This window comes from Myiozetetes cayanensis, unplaced genomic scaffold, assembly GCF_022539395.1.
Source record: "Myiozetetes cayanensis isolate MyiCay16 unplaced genomic scaffold, myiCay2020 scf1, whole genome shotgun sequence".
Lineage (NCBI taxonomy): Eukaryota > Metazoa > Chordata > Aves > Passeriformes > Tyrannidae > Myiozetetes > Myiozetetes cayanensis.
In genome coordinates, this window is record NW_026086604.1 from 54,925,202 (window position 1) to 54,952,531 (window position 27,330).

At 34.5% G+C, this 27,330-nt stretch overlaps 1 protein-coding gene across 1 annotated transcript in view; it reads left to right on the forward strand.

The window, feature by feature from the left end:
- Window positions 1–27,330, forward strand: part of CCDC102B (coiled-coil domain containing 102B) — a 127,288-nt gene that overhangs the window by 12,642 nt on the left and 87,316 nt on the right. Inside the window, exon 5 of the mRNA XM_050318621.1 lies at window positions 18,718–18,822. Coding sequence (XP_050174578.1) covers window positions 18,718–18,822 — 105 coding nt within the window. The remainder of the gene's footprint in view (window positions 1–18,717; window positions 18,823–27,330) is intronic.

Here is a 27,330-nt window from a genome sequence, read left to right on the forward strand (position 1 = left end):
CTATGACTTGCTTTCCACATATATTAAAAGCAACATATTAACAGCTGTAAACCACTTTGATATTTTAAAAAAAGAGTACAGCAATTACTCAGTATAAAATTAACTTATTCTTATGTTTGCATGAGACTCCACAGAAGGGCAAAAAGCAAGTCTGTAAAACTATTAAATAAATAGTGTTGACATTAGATATATTTGGGCTTAAAGTATTTGTTGGAAAAACTAGGAATATTTAAGTTCTCTAAAGAACATGAACATTTCTACATCAATAACTGCTTGTTGAATGTTCCCAGAAACAGACTACCCAATTTTGTCAGATACAATTTAGTTTGTGAATCAATTAACCAACAGTCTGAGAAACACAAAAAGTGTATCTGAGTTTTATTACTTAGCTGTTTGGACTCTCTATTAAACAGAGCAAACCCTTAGTGTATTGCCCTAATGTTTGTAAACACAGAATTGTAGTTAGCAAGACTGTTAAAGTTTCAGGTTTTAGAAAGATCATTTAATCTTATAACATGCACAATAAAACATTCTTGTTTATACTCATTGCAAGTCTTCCTCAAAATTTTATATCTGTCTTTAAAATTCCTGTAGGAGATGCTTTTCTGGTCATTTGAAAGTTAAATAAGATGGAATATTTACAAAGCAATTTTATATTAGGCTGAAAATAGTGGAAAAAATGCATGTACTACTATATTCCACTGGTGTGCACTGTAGACTTACAAATGCCACTATAGGCAGTAACTTCTGTGCTGTTTAAAATAATTTCAGCTAGCTGAAGAGCAGAATGTGCTCTTACTCTACATTATCTAGTGGTTTGGTAGTTAATGAGGGAAATTCATATCCCAGGTTGTGGGATATGAGACAAAAATTACTCTAATTGGTACTAAAACTTATCAGAATGTCAGTAATAAGAGAAGTATCTCTATATAAAAAGGAAAACAGGCTAAATAGCATTTTGTATCTCTGGCAGAGACATTTCTGTTCTTCCTCTTTTTTACACTGTTGAAGATAAGTCACCAGCTATTGATTTTGCACTACAGCAAAAAAAAAAAATCTTTAAACATTTTTTAAAACAAATGTTTTCTGTTGTCTCTCGCAGTATATAGATGTTTTACACTGTGTATTACAGCAATATTGTTACTTAGGAACACTATTTTCTTTAAGAGATCATAAATGGTTCCTTACCTATTGTTTCTCAGGTCAAGGAAGCTCCACTGATATGAGTGAGACTTCTGAATAAATCAAGTCTTCTACTATCACTGTAAACATTTAAATGCTCTTTAAGATGGAATGGTCTTTTTGGAAGCTCAGGTTGTTAAGAGCTATGTCGTGTTGAAGATTCTACCTTCTCCAGAAATCTTTATTCTGAAATTACCTTATAGTGCGAAGATGCAACAGAGTTGCTTACCTATAATTGCTTTTTTCATTCACTTAGTGCATACATGAAATAGAAATAGTGATACTCTGATAATCTTACAGGAAATTCAGGTACATGTAATAAGATCATCTATTCTGTCCCATATTCTTCACCTGACTCAAAAAATGTCTTCTGATTGTCCTCTGAATCCGGCAGAAAAAATAATAATTATCAGGCATAACCAGTAGCCTGAATGGCTATACTGGGTACTGTGACTTTTTCTATTTAATTTCTCACTTAAGATACCCAGAAGTATTGTGTATTTTGCACGGCTATCATAGGAATAGGTGTCTCTAAAATGAATTTTGTGGTGCTTTTATATGTCACAGAATAGGCAGTAATCTGTTTTAGTGTGTTAAAGGAGTTTTTATAAAGTTCAATATCAGAAGCCTGAAGGCTGAGCTTTAAAATATCATCACGCAATTTTGTGAAAACATCTGAATTATTTGAGAACTCAAATGACTTTATAGAGTGGAAACTTGTACAGTTAATTTTCTTGTGATAAAATCTCATTATTTTCAGACTAGATCTAGAATTTGGAGTGTTCCTTGCTGGCTGGTCTCAATCCTTCATTTGTTTGAGAGGCTGTTGCAATTTTCAGACTGAGTGGAATGGGATGATAATTGTGCCATATCTGACTTGTACTTTGGTAAAAGTACTTTAAAAATTACTTTTGATATACATATTTTTTTTCCCTATCTAAATTCCTATAACTGACAGGTAGTTAGAGAGTAAGGAAAGAATTCTGCATTAATCCTTAATCAGCAATTGTTGTAAAGTCTTAACTATTCTTTCTACTGTTTTCATAAATCAGGTCTCAGTTCATATTTAGTCTTATCTCTAGAAATTATGTATTTAATGTGAATGTTTTTACTGTCCAACATGAAGTATAATTTTTCATGCTGCATAACATCAAGGTTCCATCTGATGTTTATTCTCCTAGAAATCTAATTTGGAAAGTCATGGAAAAGTCTACTGTTTCATTAAAGTTTTTTCCCCCATGCTGGCTTCCAACAAGATATTTAAGGTGCATTGAGTTGTACTTGCCAATATTTTCTCTGTTTTCATTACATGCTTTGCAATGAACATAACAAGCAAGAACACGATTTAGAATCATAGAATCATAGAATAGATTGGGTTGGAAAAGACCTCCAAGATCATCAAGTCCAACCCCTGATCCAACTCTAATTACTATATCATGGCACTAAGGGCCATGTCCAATCTCTTTTTAAAAACTTCCAGGGATGGTGAATCCACCACCTCTCTTTTTTTTCAATTGCTATTTATTTAAGGACACTCTGTTACAACTGAAAGATGAAAACTTAGTTTTATAAGTATGTTTAGTATGTCTGTGCGTATTGAAACATATCTGTGCATAATGATTTTCTGTGAAAGGAATAACATGCCAATATGACATCATTTTAGAGGTTTGTTTAGCCTGTTTTTCTGCTACTGGCAGAAAGTATAACCTAGTGAGGAAACGAGTTGAAGATGAGGCACAAGTTGAAGTGTGCACATGTGCGCATTTAAGTGAATATATGTGTGTTTACATACATGAAGCAATCTTAGTTAGAGGTTAGCAAAGGTGTCCCTCCCTGCCCAGGTTCATTCAGGCTCAGGACGTTCTATAATTTTATGGTTGCATCTTTAAAAAAAACCAATTTTTCGTAGTTAAGATTGAAAAGCCCAAAATTAAGTCAAAGTTGCTTCTTAATAATGTATTAATGTGGTCAGTTCACCATTTGGTTCTGTACCAGAAATTAATTCTTTGCTGTGTATAGCTTTAAAACCACCCTCAAAAATGTTTTTTAATATTTAATTTTTCAACATATGTTTAAATATACTGAATTTGCCTTTCAGTATTATATTTTAGCATTCACTTATTTTCTTGTTTCAGTAAATATTTCTGCTAGTATGTTTACTTATTATTCATTCATATGAAATCAACTTTGGCTAAATTTTTTTAAAAAATAACAAACCACTGAAGAATTAAATCTAACAACAGGTATAATGTATGAAATTGAATTTAAAGTCTGACCTTAAAGACATTAAAGTACAAGCATTTTGCACTTAGTGGTGTAGTGTTTTTCTTTCTATCTTAACTGGATACAGACAGCAATATATCAATTAAAAAATTAACAATCAAATTTGGGGAGAGGTTTGATTGGAAAAATAGACTTAGATCATTCTCTTTCATTGTTTTTGAAAATAAAATGCTCTTTTTTAGATGTGAAAAAAATCATAAGTGGTGCTCTATTTATACAGGATCTAGTACCTTTGTACTTATGAACAGTTTCCTTTGCAGACTCAGCAAGACTGTTAGTAATCACTGCTTATGTTAAGTCACAAGTCTGTGCAAGCCTTGAAGCTTGTGAAATCCATTGCTATGCAGTAATCTAGAGTTTCAGGTTTACTGTATGGTAAATGGATTAAGTAATTTTTTTTGCATGCATTTGAAGGGAAAACACATGAGGAACTGGAATAAAGTTTCTTGGATTTAAATGTTCTTGTCACATTCTACCAATAAAGAAGGTGCCTAAAACATCTAGTTTTAGAATAAATGTAGCTTCATGCCTACTGTCTAGGATACAGTTATATTCATACAGCTTTGCAGGATGATTAGGTACTTTTGCTTCCTAACATATGGGTGTGAAATAAAAGGTCAGACTTAATGTTTCAGTGTGGTTATTGAGATGGAATTTTCTTTTTGACTCATCTACAACATATACAAAACAGCTGTATTACTTCTGGAACAAAGAAGTAGTGCTTTCATGGGAGGTAGGAAGACAACCCATGCTTTCCTCCCACACACACTCCCTACTTTTTCTCTTTTTTTCCTGCTTTCTTTTTTTTCTGTTTAATGTGTAATAGCAATTTCCTCTTTGGTCTTGTTTAGAGAGAACAGTCTGGCACTTAAGTGCTGTTCCACTGAAGCATTGCATTTTCAGATTACTTTCAAACAAAGGATTCGATCTTAGGAAAAATTAATGAGTGTCTTTTTTGGATACAATCACAAAACTTTCCTTACTTACATCAGTGATGTACTGCATCTCTCGAGTAATAGTATGAGTGATATCCTGAAGGCAATAAGAAATCTGATGTCAATGAGCTTTGGGCCAGTTCCTGAATTAAGCTCTGTATAGTAACAGTTGATTAAGAATCTTCTGTGCCAGAAGATTCTTCAGAAACATTTGAAACTTCAAAATATCAAGATAATGTGTTATTATGGGTATGGCTCTGATAAATCAGAAGAGGTGCCATGTAAACTCTACTGAAAACACTAGAACTGTTGCAACAGGCACTTGCCACCAGACCACTCTGCTATAGAAATTATCTTACATAGGTGCTTACCTAGGTCAAGTGACTAAAACTGCATATTTCAGGTTCTTACTCTGAAAGGAGAGCATTATTTAGACACCGCTCTATACTATATTTACCTGAAGTCTAAGCATCACAACACTTTAAAATTTCTTTCACTTTTAAAATGGTATGGAGTGTTTTGACTACAGAAAAGTAATGATTATCAATTCTAGTGTGATCTCACACTATTTAGTATTCTGGTAATCTTAGATATACTCATTTGTAGAGACCTAAAGTTACAGGAAACATCCTATTCCCAGCATCCCTTGACTATTAATCTGAAAAGTCAACAGCCTTCATCTGTAAGATAAGTGAACTAGTGAAGTTCCCAAGTTAAATGTAGAAGGCTTTGAATATTGCTCTCAGTTTTGATGTATTTTAGGTACAATTCATTAGCTGTTATAAAAAATGTATTGTAAACTGAAAGAATTTTATTTGGCATTTTATTTTCCAATCTATCAATTAGAATTCTTGTCATGTATCTAATATTATTAATTTAATAATTTCTCATCAATTGGATGGAACAATGCTCTGATCTGCAGCCTGTAATACTAATACTGTCTAGGAAATTCTTGAGACTGATGACAATTTGAACTTGCTTTGAGTGTTTCCAATCATGCTGACCAATATTGATTTTTCTGTTTCCTGACAGTTCCTTATTTAGCTATATATTTGGCTCAAGTTGGTGATATAAAGTGAGGATGAAAAGTTGGACTAGAAATTGGTTGGAAACAAGAGAGGTATTGACCTTTTGTACAGCAAATAAAACTTCAAATCTAATTAAAAAAAAAAAAAAAGGAAAGATTTTCCATTGCATTATTTACTTTTGTTTGTTTGTTTTATCAGAACATTTCTCCATGTCTGCATTCATCTTCTGAAAAATCCCTATATTCCTTGATGAAGGGTTATCATCTTCCTTTCACAGCGCTTATTAGAAAGGCTTATGGCTTATTCTAGTCCCTGAATTAATTACTGATAATAACTAACAGTTTTATTAAACACACAGCAATAGATAGCTACTTGAAAAAAATGGGGGCAAGCTGTTAAATTCTGAACTAAAATTAAATTATTATGCTGTTTATCTGTAAAGTACCAAATTTTAAAATTATCTTTGGTAAATGATAGATAAATTGTCATTGCTCTGAGTCTTAAGAATAAAAACTTAATTTTTTTCCCTTTCCATAGAATAGAAGCTCATTTTTGCTTTCAATAAAGTCTGTATCTGAATTTCTATTCTTAGGCACACAAATCAACAAATCTATTCTTGATCATGTTATTAAAAAAAATTTTGCATTAACCAGTCTTATGTCTCTCAGAGGATAGTCTGTGCTCCTTGTTTTGGAAAGGAAATTGTTGTATGAGCTTTGAGAAGGCAAAAAACCAAAAAGCCACACACACCCTGGTCCCCGCCCCCAGATTAGGGCAGTATAACAAAAGTAAACTAACTTCAGATCATAGAATCTCTTAAACTGTGCAACTTCAGTCTTGCAACAATACTTGGATGAAAAGGGAATCAAGCAGAGTTTATAAGAAGTTTCAAGAGTCATCAAAAACAAAACCAAAACAACAACAACAACAACAACAAAAAAGGCCTCAGCAGAGGCCTATTACAACTTTTTTTGAAATATGAACCAAAATGTCTGGAGTTAAACCTTAAAGCACACAGTGAGCAGTCTTTCATTCCCTCCTCTCCCCCACCTCCACTAGCCATAAAGCTAAGATATCACCAAGGCAAATTAAGGGATGAAAGTTCATGGTTTGCTTCAGATAATTTTGTTTAAGAATGCTCCAAACCAGCTGCCTGTTGAGATTTCAAATTAAATTAGGAAAAATAATTGCTGTAATCCCTCTGTCTAAAACAATCTTTGCCATTTACTTAGGTTTTTTAACACAGTTTGTTTAATCTATTACCACTGTCACCCCTGCTGTGTTCTGTCATAATCCAATCAACTGCAAGAAAAGCATGCTACTGTTTGTAAAGCAAACAAAGCAAACCCTTTGGTGTAAATGTCAAGAGCTCTAGCTTTCCCTTGCTTGGTAGTGAAACAGAAATATTAAGGTGTGATTTTTTTTTTTTTTTTAAAGAAATTGATTTGAGCTACATTTCTTAGATCAGTTGATTGTTAGGCAATATGGGAATTTTTAGTTGTTTATTTCGTGGATTAAAGATTCAACTTTTCCATACATAGCAGCAAAAGCAACGAGGCTTTTGTTAGCACATTGGAATTCTCATTCACCACATGAGTGATGGCTTGTCAAGTTTTGAGAGGTTTTGTTGATGTGTGTCCCTTACAAATTTCAAGCAGTATTCTTCAAGGGATTAGCTGAAATGTGAATTCTTTCCTTGACTGAGATTAGAGAACACTTTAAATTCACCTAATCCACTGTATAATGTTCATTTAGATTAAACTTGGTTGGAACTCTAATTGCTAAGTTCATCTCTAGGTAAAAAAGGAAATGGGGTTTGAGAAGTAATATTAATCCCATCTCAAATATCACTTGCATTTATGAATATAGCAAATGGGCACATTGTACATGCCATTTTTATGTAAGGTCATACTTATCCAGGCACCAATATTTTGCTAAACATAACAAAAAAATGACAATTTGAAGAGCTTGCAGTAGGGGGGACATTGCAATAAGATGCCCAGTGCATTCAAATGAATTTAGGTTCAGTCTTTCTGTAATTACAGGAAGTACAGAAAGCACTTGAATCTGAGTGGTTTTGTCTTTTCCTTCATTAAAAAGTAGTCTTCCAGTCAAAGGCTACTTAAAGGTTGCCTAATATTATAAGCAAATAGTTGTTGAATTAAGTTGGAACCAACGGTTCAGCATTCTTTTCTGTGATCAGGAATTAATCAGACAGTTGCTCTCTTCAGATTTGTACAAGGAGGAATGAAAAGTATTTGGCCTATGAGCAATATCAAGGAACTGGGAAACTTTTGGAAGTGGTTAGTATGAGGAAGTAGGCTAGAATGGAACCCAAATAGAAAGCTGATATTGGATAATCTGAAAGACCATAGGAAAAGGGGACTTTCTTAAGCCATATAGTGTATTTGCAGAGTCAAATCACTGAAGTAAGTTAGTGAAGCATCTTTTTAAGGCAGCTGGGTAGGTGACCTTGGATGTAGATGTTGTTACATTTTATACCATGAGCGTTGCTTTTAAAATACGGCAAAGCCATGGAAGTAGGAGGGTAATATATCTGAACAGCTTCTAAAATAGGAAACACAGAGCAGGCAAGGTTGTGAGTTATGCTGACAGAAATTCTGGAGGTGAGGTTATCTGCCCCAGCCTGAGACAGAAGTTTGGGGTAGGGTTAAGCAAAAGAGAAAACTTAGAAGTGCTGTTGGAATGGGGCTAGAATAGGAGGAGCGGGAGTCCAAGGAAAGTTAGGACAGCCAAGAGATCTGTACTGTGAGGGCCTTTATGGAGTGAGCCAGAGGTGAGGGTGTTAGTCACAGATAGAGCTGGAAAATAAAATTGTTCTACTGTTGCTCATACTGTAATATAGTTATAAGGTCTGCATAAAATTATCTATGTATGTATAGGTTGGCTATATATAAAATGAGAGAATATGAGTGTTTTTTTCTAAAAAACAGTAAAAGTTTTAAAGAAAGAATGACTTGATGGAGCATTTATTATTGGTAATATAATTATAATTAATTTTTTTCAGTAATTAAATAGCTCTCACTTATCACATTCATCTTATGGGGGAAGAGAGGAAAACGTCAGGATGTTTCCCAGTACCTTGATAGAGAGGATATTTGTAACTTTTAAATAGCCTTAAAAAAAAAAAGGCGGCAAATTATTATGGCAAATTTTTCTAAATGTAGGAGGAATAGTTATAGATTTCATACCTTTTTTCTAATTTAGAAATCTTGTGGGGGCATTCATTCTGTCTAAGATGCAGCAAACAGCAAACCTTCCTCTGGCAATTCACATCAGCAGATGGATGTCCCCATTCCCCACAGTAGGGAGTTTCCTGTTGCTATTATTCACCACTTCCTTCTATTGATACTTCATTCTTCAGTATTCTTGTCTGGAAAAATCCTTATTGTTATGTAGCTCTCAAAATGCATGTCATCATCCCTTTTCCCTGGAAAAACTCACTAAAATAAATGACAAGAGATGTGTGGTTTTTTTCCACGTAATGCAAATGTGAATATCAATTTCAGGATTTCAATAATGTCTTGTATCAGATTACTATATAAATATATATATATACATATATGTATATCTCAAAACAAAAAAAAATTGAATGGAAACCTATGTTGTTTGGTGGGGGTTTTGTTTGTTTGTTTTTTAATTTAATATGTGATTGATATCTCCTTTTGATACCATTTGGTCTGCTGGAAAACTGATTTTTGTATTAATTAAGGGTTAAGTACACAGGTGCTCTGTATAATTCTTTGTTAGTCTGTAGCTTCTGATTATGTACCCTAATGAATTGACAGCAGCACTACATAAAGCTTATTTATGTCAGGAAAAAAGGTATATTACTTTTGCATTTAAAAAACAGCTTGGTACTGTTGGTACCACACTGTGTTGCATACGGTTTATGCTTATACTGAGCACCAGCTACTAGAGAAAGAATAAATAGATCCTATTGCTAAATAGATACTACTTTTTGAAAAGGAGTAATATATTTCAGGATCCTACCTTTCAGTCTTACAAGTAGTGCGGTAGAATTAAGGACCAAGACTGTGTCTTGGAAAGATTGTAGATACTTTTCAGGAGATCTAGTTTTGCTAAGGCTCGTTGTGTTTAGTTGCAAAATGAACTATACTTGTAACAAGCCTCTTAACCATTAATTGTAATTATCAAAGAGTACAGTGTATTGCCTACGTAAAATGTATTTTCAGTTTCTTATAGAAGAACCTTTCAGTCAGTCTTTTAATTTTATTTGATGGATGTAGATTTCAGAAGGAAAGCAACTTCTTCCCTTCAGTTTTAAATCCTAGTAATCTCTAGTAATCAGTTAGGTCATATTTTACCTGGTAGATTAAGTGTTCTTCTCTCTCCATCAACAGTAGAATCTATTTTGGGAGCCAGTGGGGATAAAGAATTTTTTATTTACTTAATGTTATAGTAAATCATAGGAAATCTGAGACAGTAGGGCTCTAAGAAAGATCGTGTAAGTATGTAAATACAAAAACAGACATTATGTGGGAGAAGAGATAGTTAAAACAGCATAAGATTTATCAGAAAAAATAATCATGCTCTTAACTTCCAACTCAGAATAGTCTGTGATTCTGTGATTTGTTTTTAAATATTCATTCAAACATTCCCATTTTTCTGGTATGCCTACAGAAATGACTACTTGACAGAATTGTCCTTACATTTTTATGACATGTTGTTTTTTTTTTTTAATCTTCATTCTAACAGTTCTGACTGGTTTCCTAGATAATTTTTGCAATAGCTCATAATTCAAGAAAAAAAAAAGTTGAATAAATAATCAGCACTTTATAACTTGGTAGACACTGACAGTTTGGACATTCCTCTAGCGTCAATTTTGTTATGAATTACTGATCACAGTATTACTTAATTCACTGATTACAGTGGAGAAGGTTAATATACCCTGCTTGAGCAAGGAGATTGAACCAGATGGCCCACTGTGGTCCCTTCCAACCTTACCCATTCTGTGATTGTGAGACTCCAAGAAACTTTCAGTATTTGCTTAGTCATCTTGATTCATTTTTCCACCAGAAAAATGTAAATATCTCTTGTTTAAAATTAAATAAAACACAAAAACATTTCATAACTTTAAAGTAAAAATGAATGCATGATGTGTTGGTAATCTCTTTACTGTTCTCAACAGTTTAGAGAGGTAGAAGTAGTTTCTCTGAAGTTTTTAACTATTATCAGATAATTGGTGAAAGCAGAATTTTGATCAGGTATTATGGATAATTTTTTCTGAGAGTCATTGACAGAAAATGTGTTTTCCTTGAATGCACAGTAGATTCTCCTGCACCGGAGGTGTTAATTTTAAAGTAATACATAGTCCACATGAAATTGAACTTACAGGAAACTGATAAAAGCTGTGCCAGAATCTACATGGAAGGAAAGATCTGTGAGATAATGGGTAGTTTTCTCTACCTCATTCCCAGCATTTTCCAGGTTTTGAACTTATTTATGCCTCTCTGCATATATTATTCACAATTGTTGCAAAAATTTCAGGCTTAAAGTTTTTTATGTATCTATGAACAACTCATATTCCTTCATAAATCACTTCTGGTAAATCAGTCATACACACAAAAGGGTTTTCTCTGTGCAGATGGGGGAAATGAAAATAAGTTCTGGTAAATCAACAAGTTTTCTTTTAATGTCAACGTAGTGCAATGATATCAGCTTGCACCAGACTTAAGCAGTTGAGTAGCACCAGAAGGAAGAAATATTTGACTACTAAACATGCTGGTGCTCGCTCAGCTTTGTTATGAATATAAGCGTTCATTAAAAAAAGTTCAATTTGTTACAGGGATTGGTGTTTCACGATATTGTCAGGCACATAAACATTTATCATGCCTTCAGTATAGTTTCTAGTGGACTAAATGGTGTTCTTGGCAGACTTGCTCACAGTAAGAGAAAAAGCAGAGTAAATTTTTTTCCCCCTATATTGAATATTGAAGTGCTTGTCAAATAAAAATGTGGCCAACATTTGTCTTCCCTTTCATGTGGAAGGAGTGCTGTGTATTCTGGTAGTCTTTGATTGCACCTTTTAGATGAAGAAGGAAAAGAATTCTAGAAAACTGTAAATAGTCATTGCAAAACTGCCCAGTGTCACACATGCTAATTAATAATTTTGCTTGCCAGCAAACATCATACCTGCATAGAGCAGTGCAGGTTTTGGAAGCAGGAAAGCTGATGGTTTCCTTTCAGACATTAGGTGCTTTTGCAGTTTTCACCATGTTCTTAAAGACTTCTAGCAGTAGAAATCTCAAAACAAATAAAATAAATATAATTTAAAAAACACAAAAACAAAAGCAAAGAAAAACCCAGAAAACACAACCATCCCATACCCCAACAAAATAGAGTTTACTTTACAAGTAATGAAGATTCTTGGAATTGTTTCCTATTCACTTCCACAAGTGTCTTGCTTATGTGAAGTCTGTCTTCCTCTTATACCTTTCTCAAAGGGAGGTATGTAGTGGAATGGAACCTTTGTCATCTTCCAAGTTTTGTAGACACTGCTGAACCAAAAACAAAAGTGATTTCAGAGAATCAGGTTCCTTAATCTATTTATTCTCTTCTCTTGTATATAGTATCTCTTTCAAGATTCTTCTGCCTTTATGAGTTTTTTCCTGATGCTCTACAGACATTTTTTGTTTCCCAGTAATGCTGAGAGAGTATCTTTAAGCATTTGATACCATTCCTTTTAGACCATTGATAAAAGATCTTCAGACCCAGTATAACTAATGAAGATGGCTGGTAAAACTGCACAACTCTTGAGTCCTTGGCTCTGGTTTTGAAAAGGCTGTTGGATCTGACATTTTTTGAGAGATAATATTCCTATTTGAGTTACAAAAAAGGAAAATGTGCTTCTTGTGCTGAATTTTCTGACTAAATATGGAGGAAAAGATCTGTAAGGATCAAATTCACTAATTTCTTAATGAAGCTTTAGAGTTATTTCAATAAGTTTTCTTTATTAGGAGGGTGACATGAGAGTTTCATAAGCATTTTGTAATCAACCTTTGGGCTTATTAAATTTTCAGTTCAATATCTGCCTTGCCTAAAATTGCCTGTAGAATAATTGGTAGCTTTAGGTAAATGGAAAATACCATGCACAAAACAGTGAGGATATCAAGAATCTTGAAAAAGTGTATTTGTTCATCCTGCTTTGAAATGTGAAAAAGACTTGGCACAGTCATTTAAAGCACAAAAAAAAAGAAAAAAGCATTTTGATTTTAAATCTTCATTTTTGATCTGTGCAAATTGAAACAGATATTTTACATCTGTAATTGAGCGAGTCTACCAGAGTTTTCTAATCATTAGTTTAAACAGGAATTCTTGCCTGCCTGGGTCACAAGTCTGTAGGCCGTATTTGGATTGCCTGTAGATTCCTAGTATAAAGACAGATAGCATTAGAATTTAATATTTTGGTACAGTTGTGTAAGGTTCAGATTATAAATAAATAAATCAATAAAACTTCACCGGTTTTGGTCAATTTGGCTGTGGTAAATGCCATCCATAAAATGTGAAGTATCTTGTATGGACAACTTTTATTTAAGATATTAGAGAATCTTAACTCATTTTCATTGGGAAAATGCTGTTGACAAAAAATGGCAGTTGTGTAGAAGAATAATTTTTGCAGGGAGAATTTCTGGTTGAACTGTCATTTTTTTGTTTCTGATATCACTGCCAGTCAGATCAGACCAAAATGACAGGGGTTTTTTAAGCATAATGCTTGTGTTCTGCACTATTTTAAGTGCTTCTTTTATAAAGCTGAGGATCATAACCTCTAAACACACTTTCCTACCATTTCTGAAGTTTTATAGGAAACAAACAAATTTTTGTGCTAAAACAAACAAAAAAATAAATAAATTGCTGTTTTAATCTACCTTTCTCCTGAAGGGTGTGTGGAAATTCTCCTGTTTTCTCTCTGAAATCATATTGACACTTCTTCATCATTTTTCTTTTTGCTGTCATTACACCTTAATTGTTGTCCTTCATCCTACTTTATCTTCTCTTGACTAAGGGGAAGGAAAAAAATCTTGTTTCAATAAAAAGTTTTGAGCTTCAACTGCTGTTATGTTGCCTTGAACTGAACTAGAGCATTAAGATTTTCCTGCTAATGAACTGTACAAAGTAAAGTTCCTTTTTCTGTATCTGGGTTTTTTCAGGGTTCTGCCTTTCATGCTAGTCATAAAAGGGTGCAGGTTAGCTCTAAGATGTAATTATCCAGTTTCAAAGGTCAGTACACTGTACTTCATTTCCACCATTCACCTTTGCAATTATTCACTTCACTGACAGTATCTTGACCTCACTCTATGCTTCCACCATTATTCCAGTCTTCCTATTAAAAGGTAAAATTCAGTGGAGAAAAGGTAAAAAGTCTGTGGAGACATTTTATGGAGTGAAAATATTCACATTTGAAGGGAAAATTAAAGATCTCAAGATTTTTTTCAAATGTTGTACATAGTTTCTTATCTTTCACTTCCTTTAAAAATCAAAATCTGGAGTTCCACATGACAACCTCTAAAATACTTATTCTCTGTACAAATATGACAATGTATATCTTCTAGGGAAAAAAAACCCACCTGAAATTCTTTTCACTGAAGATGTGAAATAGGTATCACTGCTGTTAAGTCAATTTGCTTTTTTAAACTGAAATTTCAGTAATACATTTCAAGCTGAAAAATAAGTATTACTGTTTGAGTGAAGTATTTCTGTGTGAAAAGTAAAAGGACAGAGTTCAATTTAAGGCAGCAATAGACTCAATTAAAGAGATTTTGTTTCTTTCTTTCTTGTTTTTCATGTGATGAAGTATGGGAAAAAATTTAAAAATGCCAGGTTCCACTTAAAGTAACACAGGAACATAGAATCATTTTCAATTGAAAAACAAGAACATTTCACAGTGTGTTTCTGGAGATAAACAGATTCCTGAAGCTTTTCTTTTTTTTTTCTTTGCTTGTTTTCTTTTGTTTTGCCTTGTTTTGATGAGAAGAATATATTCTCAAAAATCTACTTAACATCTAGCATTGCCTTTGGCCATTGCACTTAATCTTTCCTGAAAGATAAAACATCCATTACATAAAGAACCGTCTTACAACATCTCAAAGAGGGTTGAACAGACTTGGGTGTGTTCTGAAAGACCATAGCCCTACAAGATTTTTTACAGAAAATTACACTGAAGAGATCACAAATTATCTAATTTTGCTTGTTCTTCATAACTTAATTCCAAACTTGTTTTTCTCTTTGCTCTAATTTCCCTACTCATTTTGGAAGAATGGTATGAATGACAGAGAAATAAAGTAGATTTTATTTTTCTGACTTTATTATGGAGTTCTTTATGCGCATGGTACATACACAGGCAGAGAGCTAAACACCACACAAGTGTTCACTCACTCCCCTCCTATGTGATGAGGGAGAGAATCAGAAAAACAAAGTAAAACTTGTGGGTTGAGATAAAGACAGTTTAATATGACTGTAAAGGAAGAGCAAATATTAATAATGATAAAAGATACATACAGAACAAGTAACAAACATTGCAACTTCTCAGCACCTGCTGACTGATGACCAGCTAGACTCCGAGAACAAATCAGCCCCTCCCAGCCAACTACCCCCATGTATTTTTTTTTTCAACATGGTATCATATAGAATAGTATATCCCTTTCGCTAGTTTGGATCAGCTGTCCCCTCACAGCTTCTTGTGCAGCCTCAGCCTCCTTGCTGGCAGGGCAGTATGAGAAGCTGAAAGAACTTTGACTTAGTGTAAGCACTGCTCAGCAACAATTAAAACATTCCTGTGTTTTCAATATTATTCTTGCACTAAATTCAAAACACAGCGCTGTACCAGCTACTAGGAAGAAACTGAACTCTATCCCGGCTGAAATCAGGACAATTAAATATGTAAATATATCATTATTGGACTCATAAACACCTTGGGTGCAGTGAATTGAAATTTTACAGACATAGAGGTAAGTAAATTTATCTTTGACACCAGATCTTGGTTTGATAGTCATCTTCTGCTTAATTGCTTGATGGAAATTCAACCTTGGATAGTTTCGTGATTTCTCTCTATTTGAAGTCTGCCAAAAATGAATTTGTATTGATTAGTGTCAACACTGGGAAAAGGTGATCTTTCAGGCTTAAAATTTCAGCTCTGTATTTTGGCAGATGCTTTGCAAGAACACAGGGTTTCTCATGTCCGAGAATTCTTATGGATACTTGTAAGACATTATGTCTGCATATTTACTTAGGAAAAAATACAGGGTTTGTGCTTGTAGTCCAGTAGACAGTATTTGAAAATAAACTTGCATAATTTTGGTAGGGAAAAAATAATATTGTACAGAAATTCAGTGAGCAAATTTAAAGACCTCATTGGGAACATGTAAACATCAAATAATGTTGTCTGCACTGGAGTTAACACCTTGTTGTCTATCACAGCCAGCTAGACCATGCCAAAACCCATGGTACAAAATTATCCTTCCCTAATTCCTTACTTAGAATCACAGTATCAAAGAATATTGTGAGTTGCAAGGGACCCACAAGGATTATTGAATCCAACTCTTAAGTGAGTGGCCCATACAGCAATTAAACTCATGACCTTGTTGTTATTAGCACCATGCTGTAACCAAGTTAATCTCATAGTTTAATCTAAGTACAAATGCTTGTCATATTCTAAGTAATTTAACTTGGTAAATAACCTATAAAAATTATGAGGTAGAATGAATCTAAAATACATAGACCTCTCACTCTGCTGTATTTTAGTCAGGTGGACCAAGCTCCCAAAACTAGTAGTTTTGTAGCTGCATTAAGTCTTTTCATACAAGAACAAGTCTATAATGCAAAGAAAACTGCTGAATACTGTAATTGTTTAAAAAGTTAAATTTCTTTCCAGTTATTCAACCAATATGATACAGAATATGAAAGCAATGTATTATTTTCTTTCTATCTTGTTATTTTCCCTAATCAAAAGCCAATTTTAGTTTTAAGAACTGCTTCACATTGATCTCCAAATACTACCATCCAACAGTGTATCACGATGTTAAGACTGGCCAAGGTTTTGGGAAAACACCAAGGCTGTGGTGTGGGGGAAGAGTTGCACATGTGTTGTTGTTTTTGTTTAAGGATGATGAGAAGGAACAGTCTATGGATATATCTGTTGCTGATAGAATAAAATGCCTTTAAACATAATCCATTCACTTTTCAACTCTTTCACAATTTAGTTTTCTGAATGAAAGTAGTTGGTAGTCATCCTCTGTACTTAGAATCGTAGACTCTCTCAAATTGGAAGGGACCCAGAAGGATCATTGAGTCCAATTCCCTGCTAATCGAAGGACTACCTAAAGTAAATTGCATGACTAAGAGCATTGTCCAGACACTCCCTGAACTCTGCCAGTTTTGGTGCTGTGACCACTTCACTGGGGAACTTGTTCCAGTTACCAACCACCCCCTCAGTGAAGAACCTTTACCTAATGTCCAACCTGAACTTTCCTGATGTCACTTCGTGCCATTTTGGCTCTTATCATGGGTCACCAGAGAGAGAAGATCAGCACCTCCCTTCGAGGATGTTGTAGGCTATGATGAGGTTCCCCCTCATCTTTCTTTTCTCCCAGCTGAACAAACCAAGTATCCTTAGCCATTCCTTTTAAGTGTTACCATTAAGACCTTTCAACATTTGGTCATCCTCCTCCGGACCCAGTCTAGTAGTCCAACGACCTTCTTATATTGTGGTACCCAAAACTGACACACAGTGCTCAAGAGTGAGGCTACACCAGCACAGGGTAGAGTACAGTAATCCCTTTTACTGTCCTCTGAAAACCTGAATGAACCTCTTTTAACTTTACAGAATTTCTAATTGTTTTTATTTGCTCAGAAATAAAGTGGTAATAGACAAGTTTGCAATTTGATTCAGCTAGATGATCACTGTTAATATTCACAGGGTCTGGATTATGCTTCTCTGATGCTGTAACAGCTCATTCTCTTTGCCTCACATTCAGTAGCTCTTCATTGTTTCCCAGTAATTGATTTTAGAATAAAAGTAAAAAATATCTTAAAAAGTACACCTCTCTGGCCCTTTCTAAAGCACAAATATTCTGTTTCTTCAATGAAGAAGTGCCTCACAATGTTATCAGTCTGTTTTTATCAAACAATTGATTTTAGTTCTCACAGAACTGAAAAATTGTAAAAAGTTCTTAAAATTTTGAGTTTTATGTATTAACATTTCAGTTCTTTTTTCATCTCAGTTGAAAGAACTGGAACCTTTTATTTTCACAGTTTTTAATCTATCTTAATCTCTTTTAATCTATGTTAAGAACCAGTTAATAATGACTTGTTAATAGTAAGTACTTAACAATAATAATCTTCTATTCAATATATATATTAGCACCTAATAAATACCTGTTTTGTACTATAAAACAAATTCATTTTACCATTTTTCTTTTGACATCTGAGGAACATTTAATGCAGCCTTGACAAAACCTCAATGTAGTTGTCTCTGAAGTATAAATTGGTTCTTAACTAATTACTTTATATGATTTAGTAACATGGCTTTTTATTGATATATTTAATTCTCCCTATATGTGAATCTGATGAATGAATTCATAAAGTTATCCTAAATTAAGGTCACAGCATTGACCATAAAAGATATTATTTCCCTTAAGCTATTAACTGTGACCAAGTGAAAACTTAAAGTGTGAAAACTTAAAAAACTTATTTTCTCTGATTATTAAGCTAACTTATTTTCTCTGATTATGAGGTTAGCAGTATGCAGTACTGAAGACATACTTTAGAACTTCTTCAGTTTAATGAATATTCATTATCGTCATTCAAAAGTGTAAACAGAGTAAAAACATGCTGATTTTTCATCTTTTGGAGAATAGAAAGTGAACTTTGACATTGTCAAGCCAATATCAGTCGTAATGTTATTTAAAACGTTTCATTATTTTTTTAAAAAATGTTTTTTTCCATAAATAGCAGGAAAAGAATAAGATTTTGTTTCCAGTTTCTATATTAAAAAAATATTTGTGCTTTATTTTTATGAAGGTACAGTTGATGAAAAATGGACTGTCTTGGTTATTTCTGTTCAAATTCAAATATTTAACTTTATGAAATATGGAAAACTTACAGCTTGAACTGATCTCTAAGATGCCCACCTTACTTTAAGATGAAACCATTAGCCTCACCCAGTGAAGAGCAGGAGTTTTTAATTATATTATTCCTCTTTCTTTTTTTCCTCTTTTGGTTATTCTTCCTCCCACTCCAACCATTCCCAGCTGGAAAGAATGCATTGTGAGAATACCTCTGAATGGGGAAAGAAAGAACGACTTGAAGCAGAAAAACACAGTTTGGAAGAACAGACTAGAAAACTGAAACTACAGGTAAAATAAATACAGGGACATCTGGAGATGAAATAATAAACCAGCAATAACTAAACTGAATTGTGATCATAAACATACACAAAATAAGCTGTTGGTTGAAAATAAGGTATGTGTATTACTTTGATTATCTGGGGAGAACTCACTCTCAAAATTACTCTTTCACAATGTTAACATGTGTCCCTAAAACAAGGATTATACAAGACAGAACAGCCCATTCTCAGACATGGAAAACTGGAACTCTGTGACTTGGAATTTCTGTAGGGTACAGAAGCAGAAGGAAATATCTTTCCCTTTTTAAAAGGAGCAGGGAGAAATTACAAGTCTAACAAGACTAGGAAACAAAAGTGAACACTGGAAAGAACAGAAAAGATTAGATATACTATGGTAGCTACAGAGTCCTGATGAAGGTCAAAGCAGAAAAAGCTATGAGGCAAAACATTTCTCTATCTTGCTGAACACCAAAACTCTTCTTAGGGGAGGGGGAACAGAAAGAAGTGTCTTACTTCTTTTTTCTACACTCCTCTAAAGATCCATTCACTTTTAAATCTTATTGTACTGCTAAAAATGATGTGATAAATTATTCAGACACTCTTAGCTGAGAATATTTCCTTTATTTTATGGTTTTCTATGCCAATAGTTAAGTAGTCCAGAGGGCTCCCACTTTCATTACCCCTCCAAAAGCTGTGTAAGAGAAAGCAAAAAAACCCCCAAACCACCAATCAATCAGCAAGTGTGCATACCTTCGAGTTGGGTGGTGAGAAACAGTAACATTTTTTTAATTTGCCTAAATAATAAATAATTTAATCTAATTTATGTGCATTTAGTGTTGAATAATTGCATTCTAAGTAACTAGATTTGGGGTTTAGTTACAGTAGATAACTCCTCTTGGTAAAGACCGAGATCTGTACTTGATGTCTGCTTTTAAATGTAATTTTATGATTTTTCTATATTTCTGTGATGGGTAAGGAACAGTAGATTGAAGTTCATGCATATAGCATACCTTTCTAAAACATCTTACATAACAAACTCCAAGCATGGACTTTTCTTTACTAGTATTTATTTTATCATAATATATCATACATATCAGATAACATCATAACAAATCACATCAGTGTTTTCTTGATTTCTGTGTAATGCAAGTTATTTGAGGGTTGAGATATGGCCAGAAAGATACTCACCTGCTAAGGCATGCTACTGTTTTTCAAATATCTTACATGTCGGTCATGGTTTATTTATTTGTTAGTTTTTTTAAAAAACAGTTACTTGCATAGAATATTAGACATCTGTAAGCAACTCTGCTGGTATCAGTTCTGTCTGTTAGTATCAGACCTCTATATTTGATTTACAAGAGCTGCAAAACATGGAATCACAGAATAAGCCAGACTGGAATGGACCTCAGGAGAGCTTCAGTGCTACTGCCTGTTTAAAGCAAGAAGTCAGAATGGGTTGTTCACGGTTTTGTCGAGTGAGGTCTCAAAACCCTCCAGGACTGCACAAACTCTCTGGGCATCATCTTTATGATGGGTTGACCCCAGCTGGCAGTTAAGTATCCACCCAGCCCTCATTCACTCTGCAACACTGGGATAAGGGACAGATTTGGAAGGGCAAAATTGAGAAAAAAATTCTGAATTGAGATAAGGACAGATTAATAACTGGGGAGAGGGAGTAAGGAAAATAAATATAAAATAAAATTTAAAAAAAATAAAAAAAAAAATAAAAAAAAGGATGCAAAAGCAATCACATACCACCAGCAGGCTGATTGCCTAGCCAGTCTCTAAACAATAGTTACTTTGGAAAAACCATAATCCCTCTGTTGTTGCAAGGACTCTTCTACCCCAGGTGAAGGACTTTGTCATTTCTCAGTTTCACAAGGTTCCTGTTGGCCCCTTCTTTCAGCTTGGCAACAGAACTTTTTGATCCCACTGATGGGCAAGGAAATTGCCTCTGCCTGCCCCAGCCTCAGAGGGAGATAACAAGACATTTATGGGACTTCTGCTGTGTTTCTCCATTTTGGGCTGAGAAGCACGCCCTGGGATGCATCATCACCAGGGCTGAGTGCTCCTTTGGTCTTCAGCAGCATTTTCAGCCAGGACATCTTGCCTGCCATAGTATCCTAAGCATACTTGCTCACTGTGTCCAGGGCTCCTGGCCTCTGACTGCAGGGAAACCAAAAAGTATCACCATAAAACAGTTTTCTGTGACCCTGAGCACCTACTGACAACATGAGCAGAATAAAGATCAACAATATTAGAGGAAAGGACTGTGGTGAACCCTTCATGACAAAATGAACTCTCCACAACCGGAAAAAGTAAGGTAGAAACAGTCTTATGAGGCAATTATTCTAACACTGAGTTCATGTCCAAATCAGTCATGGCACTGGGGACTTGGCCAACCATATGGGGAGAAGGAAAAGACTTGTAGAGTAAGCTAACATATATTTTAAGGTTGCAGTTGCCATTAAATGAAAAACAGGAGTTAAGGAAGGAGAGAGTTTCTTTTTCAAAGATTTCAGCATAACTTAATTTATATCTTAGATGGAACCTGGCTATTCCTATGTAGACACATCCTAATGTCATCACTGAACCTTTCTAAATTCTGAAACTATTTCTCTCTAATTTGCCCTAATACTGTAAATAACTTGAAAAGAATGGCTTTAAATTCTAATTCAGGAACCTTCTATTTCTGGGATGCTAGCCTGAGTCCAAATAAAATATCACATCATATATAGGGTTAGAAGAGTAGAAAAGGATTATTCCTGTAATACGGGTTATGGTTAGGTGTTTAGGTTAGCAAAGATTGAAATTACAGCTGTGTAAATATCTTTGTCCATATTGATCTGTATGACAAAAGGGATATGCATAAGGTGTTATGGAATGAATTCCAGAGCAAAGCACAGTTACCTAATGTCCTAGCCTTTCTAAAATGTATATTTGGGAGATTATTTTCAAGACTGATTGTAGTTGCTTAGAACAATATAATGGTATTAACCAATAAATGGCTGATTCATAATTGTAGAAGGTATAAGCAAACAATGGCAACATTTTTTTGTTTAATAACAGATTTAATAAGATCAAAAACATGATATTGAAATACAGAAATTAAATCCTTTTCTAAATGATTTCAAGTTGACAATTATCTTTCTCTTTAATATCTATGCCTCCACAGAATATAGAATTTATGCAGTCTCTGCAACTTACAGTAGTAAACTATGCAGATTGAAGTTCTGAACATAAAATTTAACATCAATTATATCTCACAAAAAATGTGAGTCCTTAATATTATTCTTAGCCAGCAGTATGTTGGTTTAAAATGTTTCTATATGCAGTTTTTGAAAGGTTGACTTCAGTTGTACAAGATGAGCAGAACTGATGAAACAATTGAGATCATACACTGTTATTATGCAGTTTTGTCAATTGTACTTCTTGGAATGCAAAAGAAAGTTTAAATTAATAGCTATATTATTTGACAAATAGCATGGCAACAAATATTAAATGGATCTAACTGGTTCATCTGGGAAGGGATAAAATGAAGAAAAAAACCCCCTTGTTGATGATATAATTCAATACCCAAAACATGCTGTTTATGGAAAAATACTCTCTATTTCATCTGTGACTATGACCTTTAAACAAATTTATAAATTAATTTTCAGGAATAATAACTGGATTTTTGTATTATCTCTAATGATTATGGTAAATATCTGGTTATTAAATACTGTATTAACTGAATATGTTTTGCAGTGGACTTGTGCAGAATGCTGAACTGTGGAGCTTGTAGATGCATAGACTAATTTTTTTTTCTAAGTTTAATTTTCTAACTTTACTATGATAAGGTTATCTTGTTGTTGGGGGAAAAAAAATCCATAGATCTTAAAGAGTGATTGATGAACAACACATATTTTTAAGAGTAACCCAATTTAGGTTAACATTAGCTAGCAAGATATTTTTTAAATCACTGATATTTTAGGTTTGAATTTTCAAAAGTAGGAAACAATTTTTTTTCTGCAAATAATTTGAAAAACTGACTGTATCTGGTTTATACAGAAAGGTTTTGGTAGCAGGGGGGCTGCAGGGGTGGCTTCTATGAGAAGAAATTCAGGAGCTGCTCCATGCCAGACACAACTAGATCCAAGTGGTAGGCACACTCCTGGCAGGAGTTGCAGTCAGTTCCTAAAAGACTTGCCTCATGGAAAGGTTCCTTTCTTGACCAGTTCTTGAAGAACTGTGACCTGTTGGAAAAACTCATGTTTGACCACTTGATGGAGGAGTGGTTTTGTGCACACTTAAATCCTTTTTTAATGAAACTATGTAGGAAGTTCTCTTTCAGGTATTTACTGTCCTTGTTCCAAGTCCTAAGAGAGGGGATGGGGCTGGAGCATTGACAGTTTTTGGGTTGGCATGATATTACATGTGGATAAAGGGCCACAGGAGAGGCAAAGTCTAGATTCTTGTGTTTGTGCATGGGCCTCAGCACTTGCTGCTGTTGTCTGCTTACCAACCTCTGCTATGCTGACTTATTGGTGTGAATGGGCCAAATGCAAAAGGAGATGGAAACTGCTTCCCTGTCAACAGTGACCACAGTAAACAGTGATCTGTCTACCCTCTATCTGAATGCCTGTGGACTGCCAGATGTGCTTGAGGACGCAGCAGAGTATGGAGGAGGAGTTTTATAATTTGCCTGGATGATAAGAAAGGAGTTTGTATGCTATGGGCTTATACTAATTGCCACGTGTTTCATTCCTCATTTTGTGTCACAGATCTCTTGGACTGAGTTTTTAATATATTTTTTTACTCTTCATAAAACAAAATTGAAGAAAAGACATATTTATGGTATTATTGTTAAACCCCTTGATCTTCATCTTGCACTATTCATCCAATGCAGAATTATATTTATTACAATGCAAACCTCTAGGGCTGGTTGTTGCAATGATAAAGTAGTACAGGCTGCACAGTTTACTCCCTTAACAGATTTCTAAATCACAATATATTTTGTCAGATTTATGACTTGGGTTACAGTTGTTTCTATATGATTTTTTTTCTAACTACTTTCTGGTGAAATGCTCATTTCAATTCCTTAGAAAACCCACTTAACTGTAGAGCTAAAGCCAAATCAAAAGAGAGTTTTACAGATGTGCTCATTTCCTCTAGCAAATTGTGCAGATAGTTATTAAAAACAAGGAGAAAAAAATTACCGAATTACAAACTGTAATGGATCAACTCTCAGCACTGTACTTTTCTCACCAAATTATTTCTAGTTTCAAAAATATTTAATTCAGAATTCCTGACAAGAAAAGATGAAAGTCCAAGAACAGATTCAAAAATAAATCTCTCATTTGCATCTGACTAGTGGTATAACTTCAAGAGTATTAATATGCTTCAAATTTTTCATTTAAGTTTAATATTGAGATCTTTAATTCTGCTTTTCCTTATTTTATTCACTCCTGAAATATGTTCTTTATGTTTTTACTGTTGAAACAAGGTCAGAATTTTCCCTTCAGTGTTTTTGGTGTTTTGGTTTTGTTTGTTTGTTTTTGATTTTTTGTCTCATGATTAAGTTGTCAGTTGGTTAAGGAGGAATATGTGTGTTGATATAAAGTATGTTGATGCTCAGTTCAAGTATCATTCCTTTAAATTCATCCTGTCAAATGTGACAGTTCCAGTGATTAATCTTTCCAGTTAAAAACTTTGTCTCTATGTGGAATATCTGTAAGCTTGTCTCAGTTGGCAAGGTAATTCTTACGGTTACTGAATATTTGAAAAGAGTTTTTCTAATTAACTTCTGATTTCTTTGAATTAGCAAACTTTCAAACCCACTTGTTGTAGGAACAGGAGCTGGACTTTAATGATCCCTGTGGGTCCCTTCCAACTCAAGATATCCTATGATTCACATTCCTTTTCAAGAAAAATAAAATAAATTAAAAGAAAAATTAGAGAGAGGCTAATTCAGCCTTCAGTTTCAGGGATCTTTTAACAGTCTTGGAGAAAAAGCAGAAGGAATTGTTCCTCAGCAGTATTACTCTTAAGAATGAATGCTCATCTGCTTTGTGATATTTTGTATCAACTTTGGAAATTTCAGTTCTTTAAGCAGTCAGCAGTAGATGCTTGGAATACTTTGTGTTATGCCTTGCTGTGCTTTGCATACTGGATTGCTTGCTTGCTTGCTGCCTTTCCCTCTTTCTTTCCTATTTATTTATCCCAGTATATCGTGCTTGAGAAATGGGCCAAATTGAGAAATGGGAAATCTTGTGAGGTTTAGCAAGGCCAAGTGCAAGGAGGTTGGGCCAACTCCTGCTATCAACTCAAGCTGGGGAACGAGCAGGTCGAGAACAGCCCTGCCAAGAAGGACTTGGGGGTGCTGGTGGGTGAGAGATTGGACAGGACCTGGCAATGTGCACTTGCAGACCAGAAAGCCAACTGTAACTTGGGCTGCATCGAAAGCAGTGTGGCCAGCAGGGCAAGAGATTCTGCTCCTCTACTCTGTTCTGGTGAGACCCCACTTTGAGTACTGTGTCCAGATCTTGGATCACCAGGGCAGGAATGACATCAACCTGTTACAGCGAGTCCAGAGGAGCACCACCAAGATGGTTAAAGGAATGGAACACTTCTCCAATGAGGAAAGACTTAGAGAAATGGGATTGTTCAGCCTGGAAAAGAGAAGGCTTAGGACAGACCTGGTTGTGGCCTTCCAGTACCTGAAGGAAACTTACAAGAAAGACCAAGAGGGGGTTTTTACAAGGGTGTGTAGTGACAAGACAGGGGGGAATAGCTTAAAACTGAAAGTAGGTTTAGATTAGATATTAGGAAAAAATTCTTTACTGAAAGCATGGTGAGACACTTGCACAAATTTTCCAAAGAAATTGTGGATGCCCCATCCCTAGAAGTGTTCTGGGCCAGTTGAATGGGGCCCTGGGCAACCTGGTCTAGTGGAAGGTGTCCCTGCCCATGGCAGGGAGGAGGTTGGAACTTAATAGTCTTTAAGGTCCCTTCCAACCCAGACCATTCCATGATTCTGTATGGAAAGCTTAAGCTAATTTGAAATAATCTGTTTTTTCTTCATTGGACCTTATTAAAAAAAAAAAAAAAAAAAAAAAAGACAGCACAGCACCTCAGGGTTTAAGACTGCATAAAAATTAAGTCCTGTGCCAAAGAGATTACAGAAATAACAGCCTTTATTTTGTTATTAGATAAAGTAACTTTGTGGAAAGATTTCTTAAAAAACAGTTGTTGTTTGTGCACATTGGAGGCAGATAGTCCCCAAATGGCATAAATACTTATCTATAGATCTGAACACCTCTTGTCTGACCCCATCTGCTCCCATATGCTTTGCTTTTCTCAATTTAGGAATATTGACCTCTCTGTCTTTCTTCATTCCAGAAAATTTGTGATGAAAAGAAATGATAGGTTACTTGAGATAACGAAAATTATTTCTCTATCTGAAGTTAAAATTCTTTTTTTCCTGTTTTGTTGTTTTATTAAGATGCTTTGAACAAAATTTTGGTTTTATTTGATGATGATAAAGGTGTTCCTTAAAAGACAATGTTGTACCCTACAACTGCCCTTCTAATTACAGAAATATTGTGAAAGAAAGTATACCTTTTTCTCTTTTTTTCTTTTTTTGTAAGGGAAGAATATGTCATATTTCTGGTCTCTTTGTTTAGATATAGTTGAAAAGTGAATATGTTACAAAAAATTTCAAGATATTCTCAGTATGTGCTGTCATATAAGAGATAAAAGACAGGAAACAAATTGCAAAGAAAAAAACAATTTTCAACATTATTTTGCTTTTTATCCACAAGCAGAAATATCAAACAAGAAGTCATTTATCAGGAATGTTTAGATACTATAATAAATCCTTACTTCAAACCATACATATTACCAAGGATATTTATTTACACATTACCAAATGTGGCAACCATGTTGAAAGATGTAATTTCTTTAGTACCAAGTAGTGTACTACATTTAATACACTATTGTACACCTTACTTAAGTTTGTAGAAACCTTTCCAAATGCTGCCTAGAAAATAATTTTTTTTGTCACTATAGAGTTTGAGAGGGGTCCTTGTAACTTTGTAGGTGATTAGTCAGTGGAGACTGGTTTTTTTGCCAATATTGTATAGATATGTTGTGTTCTGTAAATATTTGGAATCCAGAACTCCTTTTACATTTTCTACTGTAATTTTGCTATCAGAGTCAAAACCAGTATGTTATATTCTACCCTATCATGTCAGAGGGGCAGCTGTTCCCTAAAGGAAGGAAAGCCAGGAGCTGAGCAGCACGTGCTTTTGGTTTCCAACAGAGCTTCCTGGAAGAGCTTTACTTAAGGTCCTTTCTAAAAGGGGAGCAGAGGCATGCCCTCAGCTCAACTGTCTCTAAATTGATCCAGAACCCAGGCAGCCAAATATCTGCCCTTAGAGTCCCATTGCTCCTTAGTATCAAATGGCAGTACCTTGGTTAGAACATGGCTAATAGGCTACAAAGCAGTAGAAGAGGGAGAGTGTCTAGCCTAATTCAC